This window comes from Colletotrichum truncatum, assembly GCF_014235925.2.
Source record: "Colletotrichum truncatum strain CMES1059 chromosome Unknown Contig_0008, whole genome shotgun sequence".
Classification (NCBI taxonomy): Eukaryota; Fungi; Ascomycota; class Sordariomycetes; order Glomerellales; family Glomerellaceae; genus Colletotrichum; species Colletotrichum truncatum.
In genome coordinates, this window is record NW_027222405.1 from 2,031,469 (window position 1) to 2,054,675 (window position 23,207).

The 23,207-nt window shown below is 51.1% G+C and overlaps 8 protein-coding genes across 8 annotated transcripts; 6 read left to right on the forward strand and 2 right to left on the reverse strand.

Annotated features, from left to right (window-relative positions):
- Positions 1 to 522: 522 nt before the first annotated feature.
- CTRU02_212034 (cytochrome P450) lies at positions 523 to 2,429 on the forward strand (the record flags this gene model as incomplete). The annotated part of the gene is made up of 5 exons (XM_036725137.1): positions 523 to 742; positions 934 to 1,148; positions 1,171 to 1,565; positions 1,640 to 2,261; positions 2,316 to 2,429. 5 exons carry the CDS (start codon positions 523 to 525, stop codon positions 2,427 to 2,429), a joined length of 1,566 nt encoding a protein of 521 aa, XP_036583302.1.
- A 977-nt stretch (positions 2,430 to 3,406) lies between these two features.
- Positions 3,407 to 5,412, forward strand: CTRU02_212035 (glucoamylase; the record flags this gene model as incomplete). Its single annotated transcript, XM_036725136.1, has 4 exons — positions 3,407 to 3,605; positions 3,664 to 4,033; positions 4,100 to 4,549; positions 4,605 to 5,412. 4 exons carry the CDS (start codon positions 3,407 to 3,409, stop codon positions 5,410 to 5,412), a joined length of 1,827 nt encoding a protein of 608 aa, XP_036583301.1.
- Positions 5,413 to 5,528: 116 nt separating this feature from the next.
- Positions 5,529 to 8,070, reverse strand: CTRU02_212036 (C6 transcription factor; the record flags this gene model as incomplete). Its single annotated transcript, XM_070205766.1, has 3 exons — positions 5,529 to 7,433; positions 7,503 to 7,536; positions 7,607 to 8,070. The coding sequence occupies 3 exons, from the start codon at positions 8,068 to 8,070 to the stop codon at positions 5,529 to 5,531; spliced, it is 2,403 nt and encodes an 800-aa protein (XP_070060579.1).
- A 1,442-nt stretch (positions 8,071 to 9,512) lies between these two features.
- Positions 9,513 to 11,609, forward strand: CTRU02_212037 (MFS aflatoxin efflux; the record flags this gene model as incomplete). The annotated part of the gene is made up of 5 exons (XM_070205767.1): positions 9,513 to 10,057; positions 10,113 to 10,294; positions 10,348 to 10,412; positions 10,469 to 10,898; positions 10,960 to 11,609. 5 exons carry the CDS (start codon positions 9,513 to 9,515, stop codon positions 11,607 to 11,609), a joined length of 1,872 nt encoding a protein of 623 aa, XP_070060580.1.
- Positions 11,610 to 13,171: 1,562 nt separating this feature from the next.
- Positions 13,172 to 14,987, forward strand: CTRU02_212038 (C6 zinc finger domain-containing protein; the record flags this gene model as incomplete). The annotated part of the gene is made up of 2 exons (XM_036725133.2): positions 13,172 to 13,287; positions 13,442 to 14,987. The coding sequence occupies 2 exons, from the start codon at positions 13,172 to 13,174 to the stop codon at positions 14,985 to 14,987; spliced, it is 1,662 nt and encodes a 553-aa protein (XP_036583298.2).
- A 674-nt stretch (positions 14,988 to 15,661) lies between these two features.
- Positions 15,662 to 17,017, forward strand: CTRU02_212039 (nuclear pore protein; the record flags this gene model as incomplete). Its single annotated transcript, XM_036725132.1, has 2 exons — positions 15,662 to 15,892; positions 15,974 to 17,017. The coding sequence occupies 2 exons, from the start codon at positions 15,662 to 15,664 to the stop codon at positions 17,015 to 17,017; spliced, it is 1,275 nt and encodes a 424-aa protein (XP_036583297.1).
- A 571-nt stretch (positions 17,018 to 17,588) lies between these two features.
- CTRU02_212040 (ribosome biogenesis protein) lies at positions 17,589 to 21,160 on the reverse strand (the record flags this gene model as incomplete). The annotated part of the gene is made up of 3 exons (XM_036725131.1): positions 17,589 to 20,903; positions 20,964 to 21,034; positions 21,100 to 21,160. 3 exons carry the CDS (start codon positions 21,158 to 21,160, stop codon positions 17,589 to 17,591), a joined length of 3,447 nt encoding a protein of 1,148 aa, XP_036583296.1.
- A 1,198-nt stretch (positions 21,161 to 22,358) lies between these two features.
- Positions 22,359 to 22,929, forward strand: CTRU02_212041 (peptidase inhibitor I9; the record flags this gene model as incomplete). The annotated part of the gene is made up of 4 exons (XM_036725130.1): positions 22,359 to 22,520; positions 22,591 to 22,631; positions 22,701 to 22,769; positions 22,839 to 22,929. 4 exons carry the CDS (start codon positions 22,359 to 22,361, stop codon positions 22,927 to 22,929), a joined length of 363 nt encoding a protein of 120 aa, XP_036583295.1.
- Between the last annotated feature and the right edge of the window lie 278 nt (positions 22,930 to 23,207).

Consider the following 23,207-nt stretch of genomic DNA (forward strand, 5'->3'; position numbering starts at 1 on the left):
AGAAAGAAAGAATTACAGACATGGAACTGCATTGCTTCACACAACTGACTCATTGGCAACGTTCTGTATGAATTTACCATTGCTTTTGCTACGTAAATTCCCAAGATCACCAACGCCGATTTTCCGAGGCTGTCCTGCTGCTGTCACTGCCGCAAGACGTCCACATCCACAAAGTGAATTGGGGGCCGGAGCGGGAAAGATACCTACCTGCTCTTATGCCTTGCTTTCCTACAGGTAGACAGCTTTCCTCTCGATCCAAGTGGTATACCTCCATTACCTTCACAGAAGGAAGTCACATTCGTTGCAACTGCTTCGCTTTTCAGTGGAAAACTTACCCCGTCAACCTTGATTTTGGGGTGCTTCCAAGTACAGTCAAAACACCTTCACCCCCACAGGTCCAACTTGCTACCAGACTTAAACCTTTCATTCAATCAGCTCACCTCCAACTACTTGCCTACAAAATTACCGCATTCCCCTATATGACCCAGCCTCGTCCCACGCAACATCACCGGATACAACGACATGACTGTTACGAAGAGTTTTTTCGGCCAAAGCCAGAGCCCCTGGCTCTTTCTTATTGCGGCCCTTTTCCTTTATTTGACAGTTTTGAGCTACAATTCATGGAACCGTCTCAGACACATCCCCGGGCCACCAGGTGCTGCCTTCAGCAAATGGTGGATGCTACGTAACACACTGGGTGGGCAGATGCATCTCGCCCTCAAGCGAGCCTGTGATGATTATGGCAAGTTGACCCCGAACTTCCCCAGGTCTGATGCCCCATGCCCCAACACCCGACCACTCGGTCCCGCAACCTGGGTGGTTTGTGTAGAGGAAAGGAGTCTCAGACACACATGCGCAAACATTTACGGCGCGATCAGAGGGAGCTATCCATTCTGTTTCAACAGGCTGCTGACAGGATACATCGTAATTTAGGCCAGGTTGTCCGAATTGGTCCCAACGACTTGGTAACCAATGACTCGGAGCTTCTCCGTCGAATGTGGGCGGTCCGCTCACCATATCGCAAAGGTCCCTTCTACCAGGCTGTCAGATTCGATCCGGCCCGGGACAACATCATCTCCATGAGAAATGATCATGAACACAGCGAACTGCGAGCTAAGATGGCTATCGGCGTGGGTCTCTTTCCTTTGTTAATATCGCATTCTTCCACAGTATACACAACTAATTCTATCTCTTGTGGTTGACAAGTATTCCGGCAAGGAAAATGAAAATCTCGAATTCACCATTGATAAACAGATCAATAGTTTCGTTCAGCTCATCGAAGAGAAATATGTGTCGACACCAACTGTCTTCCGTCCCATGGATATCTGCAGGAAGATCCAATATCTCACACTAGACGTTATTACCTCTCTTGCCTTTGGTTATCACTTTGGGTACCTTGAGCGAGATACTGACGTTCATCACTACATCCAAATGACAGAGGAAAGCATGCCCGTCATGATGACACTCACAGTATTTCCGAACTTGGCAAAACTGCTGCAGTCGCCCCTATTTCGTCGCGTAATGCCTTCCGAGCATGACCGCGTGGGATTCGGCAAGTTTATTGCGTGCGTGATTGTGCTGCTCACCTTTGCTTTTAATGTAATTACAGGAAGACTGACAAGTGTTTGCTTCATACTAGCGTTGCAAAAAAGGTTGTCGCAGAGAGACTCATGTTAGACAAAACGGCGAAACGAAGAGATATGTTAGGGTCCTTTCTCGCACATGGCCTAACCCGAGAGGAGGCTGAAGGTGAGACATTGGTCCAGATCATAGCCGGATCCGACACAACCGCAACGGCAATCCGGACAACGATGCTGTATTTGATGACAGCCCCATCATGCTATTCCAAGCTTGCCGAGGAAGTGAGAAAAGCGGACCGAGAGGGTATAATCTCATCTCCTGTCACAAATCGGGAAGCGAGTGACTTCTGTTATCTGCAGGCTGTTATAAAGGAAGGCCTTCGTGTGTTCCCTCCAGTCACGGGCCTCATGTCCACAACAGTACCCAAAGGAGGCGATTTCATGCATGGCATGAGCATTCCTGAGGGAACTAACATTGGCTGGACAGCGTTCGGAGTACTCCGCTCTAAAGCAATTTATGGCCCTGACGCCGATGTATTTCGGCCAGAACGGTGGCTGGAGGCTGAAGAAGACCATCTTAAGGCCATGATGGCACAGTGGGAGCTTGTATTCAAGTATGGCAAGTGGCAGTGTCTGGGTAAGACCATAGCCCTCATGGAGTTGAATAAGATCTTCGTGGAGGTGAGTGTTTATTGAGACCCAGAACCTACATTCGTAATTAACAACGGTAACCAGCTACTTCGACGTTTCGACTTTGCTCTTACAGACCCTACCAAGGCATGGAGTTCATTCTCTGCGGGTATTTTCATTCAATCCAATTTATGGGTGAGAATAAGCAAACTTGTGTAACTGAGATAAGAGACTCGGCAAGTTGATGATATGACACGCATCAACAAACACAGTCAGCAACTACGTTGTGCATGTCCGTGATAGGGACATGTTTCTAGGCCTAGAGGAGCGAAATACATATGGCCGAGGCAATTTTTGAAATGTACTGTTTTCTTCGGTAAAGAATCGACGCATTGATTGATTGTTCAGACTGAGGTGGCGATGGCTCAAATATGGCTCGTGAAAGATTAGCGAACAACTGCATGTACTGCGCATTTCTCTCGGCAAGTCATGGGAATGTAGAGTTGAGGGAGACGACCTTTATGTGGCAGATGGGAGGTCTTCGCAGCTCTTTAGATCTACATTTGCCGCCGTCCTCAGGCGTATTGATAGTTGGACTGAAGCAGGATTATAATAGAATGAGTAACGAGCGTGGTAAGACTGATTGAAGAAGCGCGGAACGGACCACAACCTGAGTTACGATGTTGTCAACCGAACGGCGTTCCTCCACAATTGGCGCCCCTGACCTGTGACAAAGGGGAAATGCACCTTCAGCGGGACCCCCGCACGCAGCCGGTTAAACCGGACAATAGCTAAGTTTTCGGTGCTTCTGCGGCTTGCATATCAAAATTAGATGACAGTGCCCGTACCCACAGGGATTGCTGCCCCAAACGCTTTCAACCTTGCTGGCGGCATGACTTGGGATGAACCTTCAGGGCTGTGCATAACGGTGATGCTGGTAAAATTAAACTTTGGCGAGAAATACAACCGTCCTGACAATGTCTTGGCCCTTTGCTTGGTATAGGAGCATGGTCTGAGGCTATATCAAGGCTCTTTCCTTTTAAACCTCCATAGCCATTTCCTCTTGGTATCGAGTTTTTTTCATCAACTTTCCTTCCTCTCACTCATTGTTGTCACTCATTTTTGCCACAGGCGTCTCAATTTGAAGGGGCACTGTTTAGGCCACGAACGGCTAATCACTCGTTAACATTCGCATCATGGCTTTGTTGTCTGCATTACTCGGTCTGGCATGCCTTGCAACCAATGTCGTTGCCACAGACCTCGACGACTTCATCGTACGTCAAAGGGACTTCTCTCTTCAAAGTACCCGGAACAACATTGGCCCTAAGGGTTCTATGGTTGAAGGTGCTGGTCCTGGAATCGTGATCGCCAGCCCGTCCAAGACCGACCCTGATTGTGAGATCTCCCAAACAAACCAAGTCTTGCTTCTGCGTACTGATTCTATGATCTCAAGACTTTTACACCTGGACAAGAGACGCCGCCCTAACCATGAAGATGGTTGTAGATGAGTTCATTTTTGGCAAAAAGGAGCTCCAGGTCCACATCGAAGACTACTACCATTCTCAAGCTGTTCTGCAGACCGTTAACAACCCTTCTGGGTCTTTACTTCCCGCGGGCCGCGGTCTAGGTGAGGCCAAGTACAATGCCAACGGCACACGATTTGTTGGTGAATGGGGTCGCCCTCAACGAGACGGGCCGGCCCTTAGAGCCATAGCCCTCATTACTTACTCTCGCTGGCTGATTGAGAACGGCGAGGGATCAAAAGCTAAGGATATCATATGGCCTATCATCACCAATGATCTGTCTTACGTCGGCCAGTACTGGTAGGTTGTCTTTATCAGTCCCGCTATCCTAAGCTCTCCAGAATCATGAACTGACGACAAATCAAGGAACTCTACTGGATTCGATCTTTGGGAAGAGGTTTCCGGTTCTAGCTTTTTCACCGTCCAGAACCAGTACCGCTCGCTCGTTGAGGGCGCAGCACTTGCGACATCGCTAAACGTTAATTGTACCGGCTGTGAACAGGCACCCAACGTGTTATGCTTCCTGCAAACCTTCTGGAACGGCGAATACTATACCGCAAACATCAACACACAGACAAAGCGTTCTGGTAAGGACGCCAACGTCATGCTAGGATCCGTTTCTGTCTTTGATATCAAGGCCAGCTGCGATGACCCCTCCATTCAGCCTTGCCACAGCCAAGCCTTGGCAAACTTCAAGGTCTGGGTCGATGCCTTCCGCAATGGTAGCGTTTACCCGATCAACGAAGGTATCCCCAAGGACAAGGGTGTTGCACTCGGCCGTTACATCGAGGACGTGTACTTCAACGGAAATCCTTGGTGAGTTTGGATGAATATCTAGGTCAGGAATCATTCCTCGCTAACTTGTTGTGAGGTATCTTATCATACTCGGAGCAGCCGAATTCCTTTATGACGCCGTAGCCCAATGGAAGGCGCAGGGTGTTATCAAAATTGATTCAACATCGTTGCCCTTCTTTAAGGACCTGTATCCCGCCGCCGAGGAAGGGACATTCCAGGAGTCTAGCAACAGCTTTGCTATTGTCGTCAGTGCGGTTACTGCCTATGCTGATTCCTTCGTAGCAGTAGCACAGCAGTACACTCCTAGCAACGGTTCAATGTCTGAACAGTTTAACAAAACATCTCCAGGAAACCCCCTCTCGGCATCCGACCTTACCTGGTCCTATTCCGCCTTCGTGACCATGGCTGAGCGCCGTGCTGGCCAGTATCCTCCTAGCTGGGTCCCTGCCGCCTCGAAAGTACCTGAGACCTGCACCACATCGTCGACCCCAGGTGTTTACGAGCCCGCAATCGCTGCAGGAGCTCCTGATGTGACTGGTACTTGTACAGTTCCCGTCACCTTCCTGTTAAATGCAACGACCTACTATGGAGAGAATGTCTACATTCTTGGCAATGTTGCCGAGATTGGTTCATGGAAACCTGAAAACGGGCAGCTCATGAAAGCCACCAGCTACTCGGCTGAGCGTCCGCTGTGGAACGTTGACGTTGAACTGCCCGGTGGCCAGAGCGTGGACTACATCTATATTAGGAAGCAAAACTGCGACCAGGGATACATATACGAATCGACGAACCGTACGCTCACAGTGCCTGCTTGCGATTCGACAAAGAAGTTGACGGTGGATGATGAATGGGTGGGACGCCGGGGAACTAGTGGTAATTGCTAAGCTGGGTATGGCATGGCCGGCTGGGTATAGGAGGATGATAGTTATAATTCAAAATTTTGGCTGCGCGGAGACTGCAGCCTTGGCAACTCGACGCTCTCATGAGAGAATATACTCTTCTAATTTCCAAACATGTTGCCTGCGTCGGGGTTTCCCATCATCCCCGGACCGACCATACCATTTCCACCCACAGGAAAGCCGCCGAAGCCTCCGCCGAATGCCGCGTATGTATCCATGTCGTACCCTTGCATTAGATAGCTCCAGTCCATATCGACATCTCCCTCCGACGCGGGGGGTCCCATTGCCGGAGTCCCAGCGCTAACCGAGGGCGGCGTCATCATCATGCTCTGTGGCATTTGCATAGGCCCCACCTGCGATGTGCTGTTACCCATCGGTACTGCCCTGGCCATCTGTTGACCGAACCCAGGTGCCCCTTCTGGTCCGGTCCGGCCGCCGCGCTGTTTCTTGCCGGCCTTCTCTGCCCGTTGGCGTAGCCTCGTAATCCACATGGGCTCCTGCACTGGCTTTCCGACCTGCCGTTGGCCCGCCTCGTGGGCGTCCCAAGCCTTGATGAAGAGGTTGCCAAAAGCGATGTGCATGGGGCTGTGTAATGTATTCATCAAGCCACGCCGTTCATGGTTCTCGGCGATGGCGTCCCAAGCCCGCTCAACCATTGGGCCTGTCAGTCGATGACGCAGCTCCGTCACCAGGAACATGTATGCCGGAAATGGGAAGTGAAGGTACGTATACCACTTATACCCCTGGAGGCTTTCCGCCGCCTGCACTATGTTGTCGTACTCGATCATCTGGACAGCTTCGAGGAAGAGTGTGTCGCGCTCATGATCCTGAAGCGTAGTCGCCTCGCCGTTACCCATCCGCACGAGAAATGAGATGACCCTCATCTTACACAGCGCCTGCCGCGTCATAGTAAGGGTGAAGAAGTGCAATGGTATCTTTGGATCACACCACTTGAGGTATGTGCCCTCAATGTGCGCGAAGAATCCGTCAAGAGTGTAAGTCTGGTCTTGCCCTGCCATGCGAACAGTCGAAACGGGGCGTGGTGCGATGGTACCGGCGCCAGACTCCTTGTCCTTATCTCCATGGGATCGTTGGCCATCACGTACAGTATCGCTGCTGATGGCCATGGCCAACTCGGTCCGGATGAGGACGAAGAGCATTTCTGTTGCGCCCTGATGTGGTGTGGGGGCATCTTTGCCATTGACATGAAGGTCTGTATCGTTAATATTTAGAGGTAGCTTGCAGTCACCAGCAGTCGATAAAGCCGTGACGGTTGAGCCTGTCATCTCGCCTATTCGGCGATCATAGCCAACAATGGTCCACCACAAACGTCGCCTTTGCTCAACCTCGTATGGAGATAACCCAAAGGCAGCGACATCCCGGTGAAGGCCCATTCGTTGGCCTATTCTCACGGCAATGCCAACCAAGCAAAAGATTTGTCTTGGATCAACAAACATGCGAACAGCAATCTGAGCAGGGTTAGTATCCGAAGACTGAAGACCAAGACTTGGAGAAACTTTTACCAGGTAGAGCATGTAAGCCTGAAGTACCATCGTATCACTGGTGCGCATGAAGCCGGCATTGACCAGAGCCTGCTGAAGTGCGGTGTGGAACCTGGACAAGACGGCGGTTTTGGGTTCGTTGAACATCTTTGCGACCTCTGCGTCCTCAAGCGATGTGACAGCCAACAAGTAGATCGCAAACATGAGTGTCTCTACATTCTTTGGTATCTTCTCAAGGCTGGCACTAGCCTCAATGATGAGTCCCTGGACGGTGGGTACGTGGGTAATTTTTAAAAGTGGATTGACGTTGTTGATGTAAATCTGCCATAGCTGAAAGATTTGTATAGGAGACGGATGTAGGTGCGCAACGGACGCATTACGAGTTCCCACAATGAACGGGAAGCCATCTTGGTTGTCGTACATCTTGTCAAACGCATGATGTATGGTGGAACCGTCAACCTCGTCTTCAGAGGAGTCTCTAAGTAGCTCCTCGCTGGCTCTGAACTGTCAGAAGTGTCAGGACGATTTCTGAAAGAAAAGATATAATGGGTCTTCAAAGCAAGGGGAGCAGACCTCTTTATGAAAAGGAAACCATTTGTTAAATGGCCTGGCTCGGTTGGAACAAAAAACGTTTAGCCGACATATCCGGAAGGCAAAAGGAGGATAGATTCTCTCACTTGTCAGACTGTGACCTCCTGCTTCCCGCCACTGAAGGGGACGTGCTGCCCTCAGGTGAGGTTTTCAAGCCTTCAAAGTCATTCTCTAAATCGGCTACTTCGTCTATGTTGGAGCCTTCGTCGACATGAACTGAATCCCGGTCCGAAGCTTTGAGGTCGGTGGCAATAGGGTCGAATTTGACGCCATTTTCGGCCAGAAGAACCTCATACTTTTTCAGCCTGTCGACGAGGTCCCTTTCTTGAAGCCTCTTCTTTCTCCGCCTTGGAGGTTGTGGGGGGATCACTCGACATTCCACGCGAGCCTTGACACAGTTGGCACATGGCTTGTTCTTGTCGCAACGCACCTTCCGTTGTTGGCACAAAACACACGAGGTTCCCCTTGTAAGCTTCATGGCGGCCATGGGGTCGGGTTCGGGTGGAGGAGGAGCCCTCGGCGGAGGTGGGAGTTGGGCATCTCCCGGCATGGTTTATGATGTGGAGGTCGGCCGCGTATGGTGTACTAAAAGACCAAGACGCCGATAGACAACCTACCTTACAGATCTGGTGGCCGGTTTGCTATTTCTCAGTTCGGATCCGAGAGTTGAGGTTGCAGGCGAAAGGTTGACAGATTGCAGCATGAGTTTAATGAGGAGACCAATGAACAATCAGAGGGTGCAAATGCCGCCAAGAGCTTGCCAGGGTATATCTGGGGATGTGGAGGACGGCTTGCTGGCTGCTTCTCTTTTCCTCTTTGTGATGACCACGAAGCTCGGTTAAGGTTTGTTTGATATTGCCCGAGACACTATTGAAATGATGGCGTAATGACGGTGTACTGGTACAGGAACCGGCTGGGGTGTCTGAAGGAAATGCGCTGGGATGGGCAGACATGCACCAAAGGGCATGTAGGCAAGAATATCTGACTCAAAACAGGCGTGAGTGTGTGAAATAGATGGACTCGCGCGCACCTTCGTACAAAGGCAGAGAGGAAGGGGAAGGTAAAGGCAGGTGAGGGTATCGGTTGGGATGGGATATTCAGATGCCAGATGCAGATACTAGGGTGCCCTGCCTATGTGACAGGACGAACGACATGGCCGTGAGAACTTCCAGTCCGGTGTAATTGAGGCTCTTCCCTTAGCTTGGGCCTTGTTATGACCGTAGTTCGAAACTGATTGGGACGTCACGATGTCTGAGGGAAGAGACCACTTGAAAGCCTGAGATACCCGCCCGGGACCGAGCGACACGACCTCTGATGAAGCCTGGCCCCGCTTTCCACTTCCGCAGAGCTCTCAGAACGGTCTAAGCTTCCATAGAGGCCAATCAGCGCCAGGCAGGTTTCGGTGAGCCTGGGGCGGTTGGGAGATACCCGAGCACCCGGGACTAATCCGTAAACGGCCCAAACGGTGCTCATCCGGACAACAAATCGACCTCCGATGTCCGAGGCCTTGTCCTAGATTGGCCATGATACGTCCGGAAACCCACCAACGCTAAACTACCAGCCATGTTTCCTATGGACATCCCCATCGGCCTCAGTAGTTCCATGCAGTAAACATCACACCTTTGTGAGACATTCGCGTGATTTTCGATGTTGTCCTTCATGTTATTTTCTCGCGCCCGAACCATGTCACAAGTTGCCGACAGTCAGTTTGGCACAATGTTTGATGACCACCCTAGTTGATGCCAGCTAGCCCAGTCTCAATTAACAGCCGGATATTGAACCCATCTGTGAGCCGTGACTGTGAGCTTCTGTGCGCTTAAAACTACGGACGAGCCTCTTGCTGTCGATTTCACCCATTAATCAATAATTTCCCGTTACCAGGCCAAGACTTTGCGCGTCTTGTGTTCTCCTTATAGCCCCCTTCGGGTGTCACCGTCTTACCCTTGCATCGTTGCTGGTGCAGCTTTTTGCATCTTGCCGCGTCGAGACACAATGACCGACCCAACCACAACCACGAAGCCCACCGAGGGCGAAGGCGATCCGGTAAATGGTGATGCATTGCAAAAAACAAACAGCTCGACACCGACCTTAACCCCGAGAGGAAGCGACGACTGTTCAGAGAGCAAATTAGAAGAGAAGCCAACAATACCAGAAGAGAAGGTGACAGCTCATAAGCCAGTAGTAACAGCCAATGCGTCGGCAAATGCCAGCCAACTCGACGTGTCAAAGGAAACCGAGATGGGGGAGAAGATCGACGTCGAGAAGCCGCCGCCACACGTACCATCAGTCGAAATTGACGAGGCCGAAGAGAATTTCAACCCCAAGAGCTTCAAGTTCTGGCTTGTCATCCTGTCCAACTTTATTGCCTTGTTCTTGGTCGCTCTGGATAGAACAATTGTGGCAACGGCTATCCCCCGTATCACGGATGAGTTCGGAAGTTTAGGTGATATCGGCTGGTATGGCTCCGCATACATGCTTACAACAGCCGCTTCTCAGTTGGTGTTTGGAAGAGTATACAAGTTCTACAACCTACGATGGTAAACGGCCCCTCTACAGACTTGGGAACGCCCGTTGTTGACACGGTGAACACAGGGTTTTCCTCGGCAGCATTTTCGTCTTTGAGGTCGGCTCACTTATTTGCGGCATTGCACCGAATTCAGCCACACTGATTGCTGGCAGAGCCATTGCTGGCGTAGGCTCCGCTGGCATCTTTACTGGGGCCATGATGGTCATGATCCCAATGATTCCCTTGCATAAGCGACCCATGTTCCAAGGTAGGACCTAACCCTAGTCCTCGTAAGGAACCGACATTGACAGAGCACCGCAGGTATCTTTGGAATGGTGTTTGGTCTTGCATCTGTCATTGGGCCTTTGGTTGGCGGTGGCTTCACTGGAACTGTCACCTGGCGGTTGGTCATGTCCGGATTGACTCTGGGGGATATTTGCATGCTAATCCCCAACTCATAAACAGATGGTGTTTCTACATGAATCTTCCAATCGGAGGAGCGGCTCTAGTCTTCCTATTCTTCATGCTCAAAGCTCCCAAGCAGCAGCCACAAGAACCAGCAACATTCGTTCAGCACATCCTTCGCCTCGATCCCTTGGGAACATTCTTCTTCCTCCCCTCTATTGTATCTCTCCTCTTGGCTCTAGAATGGGGTGGGGCTACCTATTCGTGGAACGATGGGCGCATCATCGCCCTTTTCGTTGTATTTGGGGTCGGGTTTAGCGCCTTCGCCGCCGTGCAGGTATTCATGCCCAAGACGGCAACAGTTCCGGTGAGGATCATTGCGCAAAGAACCATGTTGGCTGGTGCGTTTTACATGCTGTTCTTGGCCGGATCTATGATGTTGGCCGTCTACTATCTTCCCCTCTGGTGTAAGTGACACCCCAAACAATTGCTCTAGGCAGTATACCAAAGCTAACCAAAAAAAACAAGTCCAAGCCGTACAGGGAGCGAGCCCTGTGGACTCGGGCATCAACACGCTACCGCTCGTACTTAGTATCGTGGCATCTTCCATTGTCTCGGGAGGAATGACCCAGAAGATTGGCTATTACGTGCCTTCCATGATTCTCTGCCCATGTATCATGGCAGTGGGATTGGGCCTCATGAGTACATTTCAGCCAGGAATAAGTTCGGCACATTGGATAGGTTACCAGTTCTTGACAGGCTTCGGCCTAGGCTTCGGCATGCAGACCGTTGGCCTCGCTGTGCAGGCGGTACTCCCCAAGGAGGATGTATCGACCGGCGTTTCGATCAGTTTCTTTGCGCAGCAGCTGGGAGCGTCTGTCTTCGTTTCGGTTGGCCAGTCCATTCTAAGCAACATGCTGGTATCCGAGCTTTCAGGTATTCCTGGCCTGCCAGCTCAAACTATTGTCAAGATTGGTGCCACCAACTTGCACAAGGTTGTCCCGTCCCAGTTCTTAGACGTGGTGGTTCAGGCATACAACTACGCATGCACCAGGATTTTCTTGGCAGGAATGGGGCTTTCTTTTGCAACACTCATCTGTGCTTTGTGTATGGAATGGAGAAACATTAAAAAAGGAAAAAATCGTGCGAGCAGGATCGAGCCAGAGGCAGAAGCGTAATGTTAGGTCGCTATAACAAAAGGACAAGGCGTATAGTACCATCGAGGAGGTAATGATAATGACACAACCAATGACAGGTAGACTGTTTCAAGTACACACATTTTTATTCTTTTTAAATTTGATAATGATTACAACAGGGCGGTGGGCGTTTGTTTTTCAACGCTGCCTAGTGTCATCTCCATGAAGATCCTCCAAGTGCCTTTGGGCAGAGGGTCACCAACCGCCGGTTGGCACAGGACAACGTCGAACCCAGAAATGCCATTCCAACAAGAAAACAGAAACCTGTCATCCCCTTCGACGAAAAGGAGGAGTCTTCATCCCACATCTGCTTATGCCTTGCCACATACCTGTATCCGTAAGTGGAAGACGAATGATGGCAAGTAGGTATTGATCACCGAGCAAGGGGGCTCCAGCATGCAAGCTGACCAGCGTTAACAAAGCCCTGGGATTTCGTAGCCGCAGCACTGGGACTTCCCAAGAGGTGGGAAACTTGCGGGGGGTTCCAGCCACAGAATCACCCACAGGCCCCTAATACGTAGTAATCGGCCGGCCCGCTTCCAGGACCTCCAGACCATAACAGGAATAGCGCCAACAAGTATTTCTCAAACCCCGGGCAGGCTGCCACATTCGTCCCCTGCTCCAGGCTTTCTTATCTCAGCATCCCCAGTCAGAGGCACGTTTTCTTCCCGACTGCACTCTGTCTTTCCCGCGATCTCTCTTCTTGCCCCCTCACTTTCTGTTCAGTCCAAGCAAATGCGTCTCGCCACAAGCCCTGGTGCTCGATAAATAGCATCCAGCCTCCATCCAAGGTGGAGAAGTTGACGGAGACGGGGGAACGAAATGACTCTGAAGCCACTGAACCTTAAACCTCCGTTCAAAACCCACCCCATCCCCAATCCAGTTCGCCCGCCTCCTTGTCCCAGGTTTTGACCACATATCTTAGTAAGGGACTCTAAAAAGCTGGAGCGAGGTCCGGATCTTACTTCATACCCAGACCTTCTCAGCCAGACCTCTTCCAGAATCCTTCAAGCCACCTGGACTGCCGTGGGCTCTCATACCCCCTTTCCCTTTAACTTAGCTTCTTCGATTGACCTAACCTTTCTCAGCTGTCAACACCAGGAAGCTTCTTCCTGCTTTAAATCGACATCGTCCCGCCCAAGCCTATCTTATCCACCTCTCTGTGCTGCTTCCCCTAACTCCAGCCCGCTCGTTGCTCATCCCTCAGCCCGACCTACGCTGCCAATGCAGCTGATCCGGGTATGGATGAGGAGGAGGAACACTGCTTCAGAGACCTTTGTGCCTGCAATGCCCCGTCGATACGTGTGCCGGTCTACCTCAATCAACCTTGACTCAGTGCCATTGTCGGAGAAGGCGTACCTCTTCGTAGCGTAAGATACGGACTAAATACTACTCTGGGCACTCAGACTGACTACACCTCAACGTTCGTCTGCCCGGCCGTCATTGAGCGCTCCTTTACTTGTTCCAAGTAGACAATCCCCTCTCCTGTCGGGCAACTTGATAGCCCAATGTTCCCCGTGGCTTCACTCGCTCCAATGGTTCCGATGGTTCCAATGTCGCGGAGCAGTGGGATTCCTATGCCCGTGGCGAAGCAAGACGGTGCACCTGCCAAACGTAAGAGGGCGAGCAAACCGAAAGTTCGAACGGGATGCATTACCTGGTGAGCGGCCTACATAGTTCATGGGCACCTATCTCTATAACAAACTCATGCAGAAGCTAACTCGGCGACAGCAAGTATGGTTCTCGCTTCCCTTCTCAACATAACCTGACACCCATTCAGCACATAGGTACTGACCAGCAATGCCGTCGTGTAGGATTAGGCGAATAAAATGCGGAGAGGAGCGACCAGCTTGCCTGCGTTGTACATCAACCGGACGGAGCTGTGATGGATATGGCAAAACCGTGCCGGCTCGCCCAAAGGAAGCGGATAGTGTGCGCTCCGGAGCTTTGATTGTTCACGAGCTTGACATGCAGGCTTGGTCCGACCACCAGGATCTGCGCATCCTACGGCCTCTTGTCGCCGACATAAACGGAACCCAAGCCGAGCGCCTTTATTTCCATAGTTTCCGTCGCGTCGCAGAGGCGGGGCTCTGCAACCACGTCACCAATCTCACTAATTTTTGGAGTAGGCTGGCTCCCCAGCTGAGTCACTCTGATGAAGCTGTAAAGCATGCCATCGTTGCTCTCGGCTCCGCATTCCACATTTACCAGTCCGCCCTCCCTCAAGGCAAATTGGGGGCATCAACACCTGAACTCGAAATCTTCACCATTCAGCAATACAGCACAGCTATGTCCAAGCTCTCTAGCTACGCAAACGTGCCGATGAAGGATAAAATCACCGTAACTCTCCTCTGCTGTGTGTCTTTCGTCTGCATTGAGACTTTGCGGAACAACTGGCGTCCAGCATTGACCCACTTGTCGAATGGTCTTCGCATCATTGAGAGTTTACCTATGAGTACGCTGAACGAGCTTCGAAACTCTCGTCCAGCTCATGAGCAACCAAATGTTGGTGATGACAGCCTCTTTGGTATAGATTACATTCTTCGTCTTTTCGCCACATGGGAAGTTTCCTGTGCGTTATTCGCTGAGAATTTCAAGCCTGTCATCTCAATCAAGCTCTACGAAGGACGAGAGCTGGACGATAAGCCGCTAGATGAGTTTGAAACTATTACACAGGCTCATCGAACTATCGTTCAGTATACTCGCGACGTGTTTGCTCTGGTCTGGATGACTCGAGAACATCAAGGCGATGATGAGTTCTGGTGCCGACCCATCCCTCGACGCCAGCACGAGATCTTGACGCGGAAGGGCGAGGACATGGTTGGTCTCTTTGAGCGATTCATGGAAAAACCACAAGCTCCCCCAAATGGCACTGTTGAGCACTATTCTGTGTGTCTGGACACGCTACATTACAAATGTGCTCGTCTCCTCTGCGAAAACCTACGACAGAAACCGCACCAGATATCACAGTCGCCGGAAATAGTAGCTCGCTACGCGGAGCTGGTATCTCTAGCTACGACCCTGCATCAATGGCTTGCTGCCAAGCGGAAAGAGACGGCCATACTACGCCGATCTTTTACACTGGACATTGGCATTATTCCTCCACTCTACTTCATCATAGTCAGTTGTCATGATCCCATGGTGCAGGAAAGTGCCCTTCAGCTTCTTCAAGAATACCCTCAGCGAGAGAATCTTTGGGATGGAAATTCCGTACGGAAACTCTTAGTCAAGGCCGAAAATCTTGGCCATGGCTCTGCACACCCTTTGAATCAGGTGCCGAACTCACTTGCTTTCGGCAAGGGGATACCTGCCCTCTATGAGAAGTTCCAAGAATTACAAATCAAACTCGAAGGGGACTGAGCTACTTGAAAATTGTAGTTTGGGGTATTTGCTTGACAGGACGGTCCCAAACCTTATGTGACACGCTAGGGGGTATCGTCCTATGGAGATAACGGCACTGCAATTGGCAACAAAGCTTTGTACAGTATTCCTCACTGGAGTGTTGTATACTTGGATTGCGTTCTGCCACAACTGGCTTTGCGGGCCCAACAATTTGGTCTGTAGATTTTACGAATTGCATCGAAGCGACTTATGTTCATGACATGAGGTTCTTTCTCGGCTGGAGGGAAGGAGATCTGCACGCATCTTCGCCAGTACAAAAGAAGATTAAAGTATCTCTAAGCAACTTGGTAACGATAAAACAAAAATAAAGAACACGATATGATTAAAATCACCAACAAAAAATTACGCGGTTTGTATTTATCTGCGTCCGAGAGAAATGTGACATGACTGGCTGAGGAAGGTTTGGTATGGGTTGTAGATTCGAGAATGCGATTGACTTACATAATTGTGTCCTGGTATGAATGTATATTGAGGCCGGGTACGTACCGACCACGTCGCGGGGCAGACACTGAGAGGGAGCTTCCCTCTAGCTTGCTATCAATCAACCCTGTTGCAGCTTCAATCAATCACTCATTGTGTCCGTGACAGCTATTTTGAGCGTACAGCGCATTCGCTATACACGGACGCATACGATGGCGCCATTCCCTCACGAAATACCCGTAATCGCTGAAGAAAAAACAGGATTCGACTTGAATCTCCAGCATGGCCACCAAGATCTGGTCCAAGCCGTGGCATTCAACGCCTACGGTGACCGTTGCGCGACTGGCTCGGTCGACGGAAGAGTCAAAGTGTTCAATCGCCATAAAGATGGTATCTGGCATCATTGCGACACGTGGGGTGCTCATGGTGGCGAGATTCTAGAGGTAGGTGATCTAGTTGTCTTCCGACATGGCAATTCTGTCGGCACCCTGTTGACCGAAGCAAATACTTATCCCGTCCTTCAGCTTCAATGGCTCCCCCCGACCGTCTACCCGAATCTTATCGCTTCTCTCGGCATAGAAGGCCGGTTCAAGTTATGGGCAGAAGACCCATCCGCTGCTCCAGGTCGCCGCTTCAGCGCCAGCAACCGCGCGACAACTAGCAAAGCCGCCTACGAAATGCGCTCTGCCAAGTACCCTTACCGATCCTTTGCAATGAAATATAACGAGGAGACGCGACATACCTATCTCGCACTGCTCGCCTCCGACGGCCGCCTGATGATATACGAAAATGACCAGCCCGAGAACATGTCCGAGTACACCTTAATCGACGAATTCAGTATATGTCCTAAGCCGAGTCGCGGTGAAGAAACTAGCTTCAAGGTCCGTTTCGATTCAAATCCAGATCCTTGCTACAATGCGCTGCGAGCTGGAGTTGCGAACGACTCATTGGGTCTTGTGGTGGCGGGGATGTCCTCGGTCAAAATATACCGATCTAGGGACGTTATTACAACATCATATGGTGTTGATCAGTCACAACGCGAATTCTACCTAGCGGTTGAAGTCGGAGCTCACAGAGGTCTCGTACGTGATGTAGCGTGGGCGCCTGGAAATATTAGAGGATACGATATCATTGCGACGGCTTGCCAAGACGGCTTCGTTCGGGTATTCCGAATCGACACGTCCCACTCGGCCCACGATGGCAAGACATGGTCTACGATGGAGCTTACGAGGCAGGAGAACCACCAGGCACAGGCAACTTCGAGAATGGGGCAGCCGAGTGAGAAGCACCACCAGTCAGGCCTCAGTGCCAGTTTAGCCAAGTCAGGTTCCCACGCGGAACGACACTTCTCGGGCCAACCTGGCCAGGTGAGGCATGTTTTTACGGAAATAGCAAAGCTTGATAGCCACCGCACCCCTGTCTGGCGTGTCGGTTTCGATGACGATGGCCAGATTTTAGCTAGCACCGGTGACGATGGGAAGCTGGTGTGTTATCGTCAGACCCCGAGTGGTACCTGGGCCAAGAGTTCTGAGCTGGCCATGGTAAAGTCGAGAATGGCTACGCCCTGAAGTAGTGATGCGATTTACGGACCACCAGAGCTATAAAACACCCACTTTCGACTGTAAAGACCAGCCAAGTACTGTCTTCAAACCTCGTTTGCTATTTGACGGTGGTAAAAAAGCCCTGCGCCTAGCTTATCCGGGAGCTGCAATTGGGCTCAGAAAGATACCATTATCGGGAATCGCCGTAACATCAGCGAGTTGACAAGTCGAGAGATTGCAGATTGTTTAACCGCAGTGCTGAGAATGTTGTCGACTAAAGTCGAGCCCAGAGTTATGGTGCCCTTGAAAGCTGGGTTAGTGACTCGCTTGAGGCCGAGAACTCTGAGGTGCTGCCCATGACATAAAGGATCATCGATAGATGATGGGCTGTGCCGGATGGAACCCGGGGCATATAATACTGAGGAACGTAGCAATTATGCCATGGAGATCATGCTAATGTTAGATACCCTAATGAAAAAGTTTCAAAGCCTTCGCCTGTCTAATGCGAACGATATAAGTGCCCTTGATTACACATTCTACAAACACAAGTAGTAGATTTTGGTTTTCCAGCTACCCTTTTTACCCAAACACTGCTCCACTACTTTCTGCGCTTTTGACCGCCGCCGCTTCCCTCATCTGGTGCCTGGCGTTTCCGGCCGTTCTTGCGCCAGAACTCCTTGCTCTCCTTCTTCTCCCTTGCCTCCTTCTTCTCCTCAGACTCAGCCAGCTTCTTGCGGTATTCGGTACGCTTCTCTTCCTTCTTTGCAGCGCGACGTGCCACCTTATCGTTGCGGATCGTGGTAAGTTGCTGTAGCAGATTGCGCGCTGTCTTCTCCTCTTTAGTGAGAACGACAGCACGTTTCTGCATGTACGTGTCCTTCTTCTGCTTGCGCGCCTGTACAATCTGCGACTTGAATGGTAGCTCGGCCGCAAGGGCGCGGGGGACGCGGAGAGGGTTGAAGTGACGCGTCTCACGCTCGATCTTGCGGTATTGACTGTTTTTCTCCAAGGGTGTCTCGATGCCTTCGGCACGGCGCACCTCACCTGTCAATCTCATCGCCTGCCATCCGATAAGGTTCGTGACCGGATTGTAGAAGCGATGAGGCTTGATCGGATACCAGGCTCGTAGGAAGACAATGTCGCTGTACAGGATCTTGTCCTCAAAAGTTGCACGGAAATGACCCTCAGGCTTGGATAGCGCACGTTTGATCTGACCACGTACTCCGGATACCGTCTTGATGGAGGCGCCCTCGAATTTCGCAATTTCGAGTGCCGAATTGAACATGCCCTTAATGAAAGCCGTGTTCTTGTGGATCTTGTCCGCAGTTCCGGTGAGTTTGAGCTTCTTGACAATTTCGGTCGACTCATCGACGCTGAGGACTGTTCCAGTTGCGGCTATCCGGAAACCGGGGTTGGCCGATGAGAACGACTGGAAACACACAAAACCCGTGTTGGGGGCTATAAGCGGTCCATAAATCGTTCCGAAGCAGTGCATGTGCTCCGGTGTGTACTTCAGCATGCGGTTTCTCGTTCTTGAGTCCGAAATACTATAGATAGGGAGCGTCTGGAACCGTCTCCAGCCAAGAGAGAAGATCAACGGGTCGTTGGTCTTGAGAATCTTCTTGTGCCATCGGTGTTTCTTGATTCGCACCTGAACATAACCGAAGCGGTCTTCGGTAGGTGAAAGGCCACCGAGAATGATGGGCATCCGCGGGTTAAACATCTCAACGAATTCGGCGGGAACACCTTCGAGGACAATCTTGGCGTACTTGCCAGCCTTGTAACCCTCAACAGCTGCTCTTTGCCTCTCGTCAAGATTTTCAAACTCGGCCTTGTTGATATCCAGCTGCTTTTGGATCATGGCCTTTTGTGCCTCGTACCAATCATCCTCTCCGAATTCCTGGTCACCTCCACCTTCCCGCCGGGCGTTAGCCTTATCGTTCATAAAGCCTTCCCTATCTTCTTCCTCGAAGCGCAACTTGAGCTCTTCTTTCCGTTTCGCGTTCTTGTCACGCTCGTCCTCGAAGGTTTCCTCTTCGGTGGGCTCTGCAGGACCGTGCTGTTCACCGGTTTCGAGGTCTTCGAAAACACCATCGCCCTCATCGTCGTCACCATCCTCGTCGTCGATGCCGTCGAACTCATCTTCGTCCTCGCCATCCTGGTCATCGTCTCCGTCTCGCAGTGCCGCCGTAGCGAACCGTCGCCTCAAGGCCTCAACGTTCGACTCCTGAGACCACTTTGCGGCCAGATCTTCGTAATCGTACAGAGGTATGGATCTGTCCTCAACCTTGTCTTCCTTGTCTTGCTTGGACTTCTTGAAGAAATCCTCATCGTCTGAGGCCTCAATGTCCTCCTCTTCATCCTCATCTTCACCACGCCACTTCTTCAACGCCTCCTCTGGCGTCATAGAGTCAATATACATAAATCTGGCAAGATCCGGCGTGTGGTAGGAGCGTCGCTTGTTGTGTAGCTTCTTCGCGCGCTCTGCCATGTTCTCCTTCCACTTCAATGCAGCTGTCTCCTCGTCCGAGTCGGAATCTTCGTCGTTCATATCCTCGTCCGAGTCGTCGTCTTCGTCCTCGAGCCCAGATATTGAACCGAGATCAGAGTCACTGTCAGCGAAGGCAATGTCCTCTTCATCGTCAGCGTGCCTTTCGGCATCCTTTCTGAACATCTTGCCCAGCTTGCCCTCACTGAATTCCTCTTCGAAGTCTGATGCTCCCTCTTCTTCGCCGCTGACAAAACCTTCGTCGTCCGGAACCTCCTCATCGGAATCGCCCTCGTGGTTCGCAATGCGCGCATGTCGATGAGTTTTTCGGCCCGTGTCTTCCTCCTCAGCAATCTGCTTGAGTTGCTCGCCTCCCTTGAAAAGTTGAACACCCTCTTCAGTCTGGCCCAGAAGTTTTCGCTCAGCCTGAAGCCCGATGATGAGCTCTTCGCCTTCACCCCTCTCCACATCATCCCCATCCTTATCGAAGTTGAATCCCTTTTCTCTCGTAATCCAGATCGCGTCGCCGTCAATCTTGAGACCGCTGCGGTCCGACATAGGAGCGTGTAGTTTCTTCTCCTTCTCATCCAGGCGTCGCCGTGTCGTCTTGCCTGTAATCTTGGCGATGGCTTGCTCCATTGCCGGGGTTGGACAAGGATCCGGGAGAACCTCCAAATTGGAGACTGTGAAGTCGCCTAATCCAGGAACATGTACCTTCTGACCTTGAGAGGCGAAGTTGGTGCCTCGAAGGTAGCCCGACAAGACAACGGAACGGTCGCAATTGGGGTCCTCCTCGATCTTGGTGGGATGGGTGATGTCTCGGTAACTATCGATGATGGTATAAGGGTGTGAATTTCTCCAAACTAAGGGTCGAGGGTTCTTCATGACGGAGAGAAAGCGCGACAGATTGTGAACCTCGCGATCAGGATAACGACCGTTCATGACACCCGAGAGGTAGAATAGGTGTGCACCCTGATACAACTCGCTCCAAAGTCTTCTCTTGAGGCGCTTCTTCGCATCCTTCAGGGCCTGGGGTTTTCGGAACAAGTCGAGATGGGTCAGAATGCCGAAGACGTTACCAGGCATACCGGTAGCCGCAAGGATGTTCAAGAATTCCATAGTCTCCATCTCAAAGCCGTAATTGCCGTCGATCATAAGCAGAACGATGTCTGCGATCTTGGCCATGTCGACCATGGCCTCCAACTCATTGGGGCACTCGACGAAGGTCAGACGCTGCTTCTTGGATGTAACAACAGTGATAGGACCCTGGGGTTCGGAGAGGGTCTCCTTCGCATATCGTCGAATCAAGGACTTGAGTAGAGTCGTCTTGCCCACACCGGGAGGCCCAACGATAGTGACCAGCCTTGGTGGCGGCTCGTCGGGGAGTCGGTCGACGAGGGGAACATGGAGTCGCCTTTCTTTGATCTGTCGAGGAGCAGCAAGTCAGTAGACCGCAGAAGGTTTCTATTAGTTGAAGGCTCTTACATCTGAAGATCGTGCGGCAGATTTTGCAAGCTTTCCAGGATTGGAAAACGTGAAGGCCTTGGGGTTTCGATCTAAAGAAAGCGTTGTCAGTATCGCGAATTGACATAATCAGACTAGATAATGTCGGAAAACCTACCGCCAGTGTGCTTCTTTTTCTCCTTCGCCTTGCGGTGAGGCTTATGCACTTGGTCCTCCATAGTGGCAGCAGCTTTACCCAGTGCTATTGAGAGGTCCTACTGCTAGCAACACGACAAGCGACGGCTCTCTGGGATTTTTTTTCTGGTCGCGACCCGGCGGCGATCTTCGTCCGCCAGAAAATTTGTTGCGGGTCCAGGTTATCTTATCGCAGCTATCGATAAGAAGAGACCCACTACTCAATCAGCACTGGCGGCACTACCCCTCTGTGCCCCTCCTCCCCCTCTGCCCATCCAAAAACGACTGATGTTGCAACAACATCCTTGGTAACATCGATGCAAGTGAGGTTTGGGCACTTGGGTTTCATTACGCCTGAGCCCCCTTTCTTCTTCTTGTTCCTTCTCTTACTTTCACTTGAGCATGTGCAGTAGTTCCCTCAAACAGGACATTCCAAGCATGGCGGGCTAGGCCTAGGATAAGACCATGGAAATAGAGGAGCACTCACAGGCTCGGGGGTAGCTCACTGTATCATAAACGGATAATGAATAGCAGTGACGGCATAGCCGATGACGAAGTGTGTTTTGCCGAATGGTGTTATATGGCAGAGGCGTAACGATTGGCTTGTTCACCAAGTCACGAGACGCCAACGGGATCCGCAATCATCTGCGAGGAGCGACAGGATGCACGAGAAAACAAAACGCTTGGAGCACCACACCTGGCAGATAAGACGTATTATCCCTTCATGCACGATAGACCTCCAGGGCGCCCGTCCTCCCTCATATGTGTATGTCCCGTGCACGACTTCTCGGGCGGGGGTCCACCTATATTGGGGATTAAGGGCAACGAGGTACTAGCCAAGGCAAGGCAGATGATAGTTGAGTGCGTTAGGCATGGTCCAAAACGCCGTGCGAGTATGAGATGACGTATTTGTTGGTGTGGGACATAAAGGAGGTTGGCCGTGTTTACACTTCCAGCACCTGGATCTTCTTGTCTGACGGAAGAGGTCACCCACCCACACACACTTGGACGCCAGGAAGCTTCTGTAGTGTAAAGAATCGGCGAATGTCCCGGACATGCTCACATAGCACCATGCACATACTGCATGGACCTCCTTCCCCCCTCAGCAGAGCTGCCCACGCACCGTAGACACTGCCTACGCGACCTCCGTCACTTTTAGTCCCGATAAGTCGCGAAGTTCCCACCCCAATCCTGTTACTGGTCTCTGCCTCCCATGCCTGTACCTCAAAAAACCGGGCACCTATGAGACCCTCTGGGCTAGATATAAAGACCGTGTGCCAGCCGCATCATCGCTTACTTCTCTTACCTCATCTGCCACATCTTCCACCTCTACGCCATTCCATCCATCGCCAACTTCAGCATTCGATCTACAGTACTAAGCCCATCAACATGCCTACCTACATCGTAAGTATTGAAGAACCGTTTCCAGGTTTCTGATTATGGCCAGCCGGTAAGCTGACACCGTCGTTTCTAGGTTACTTGCAAGGAGGACGCCACCCCTGAGCAGTTCCAGGCGTAAGTTAGCAGCTATTCTCCGAAACCATGTCGCTGAACAAATCGATGAGTTAACTTTCTTTCTGTTAGAGCTAAGAAGCACGCCGAGGAGCAAGGTGGAAAGATTGGACATGAATACAGCTTGATTAAGGGGTTCTCGTAAGTAGAGTCTTCTCACTGCGCTCAACTTGTTCATTCAAAACCCGACTAACGGTATAATTTTTCCAGTGTCGAGTTCCCTGAGGACCAGATCTCGACCCTTGAGAAGCACGAGCATGTCAAGCACGTTGAGAAGGACCAAGAAGTTCGAACGCAATAAAGGTCCAATGCCAAAATAAGAGGTTGACCTGGAGTTCTGATAAACCATGTACCTGATTCAGTACATTACACTAGACTCACGACTTTCATAATGATAAATGGTTTCCCATCCACCTCGTACTACTGCGCTGCTAAGACTAAAACGCGTGTATGAGTTGTACTGGATTACGTAGCCACTTTGTGATACAAAATAACACTACTGAATTCGAGAGACAGGAAACTCCAAAGGTGCCCCCTTCATCATCCTTAGAAACTCGCTCATACGGTTGAGGTGCCCCG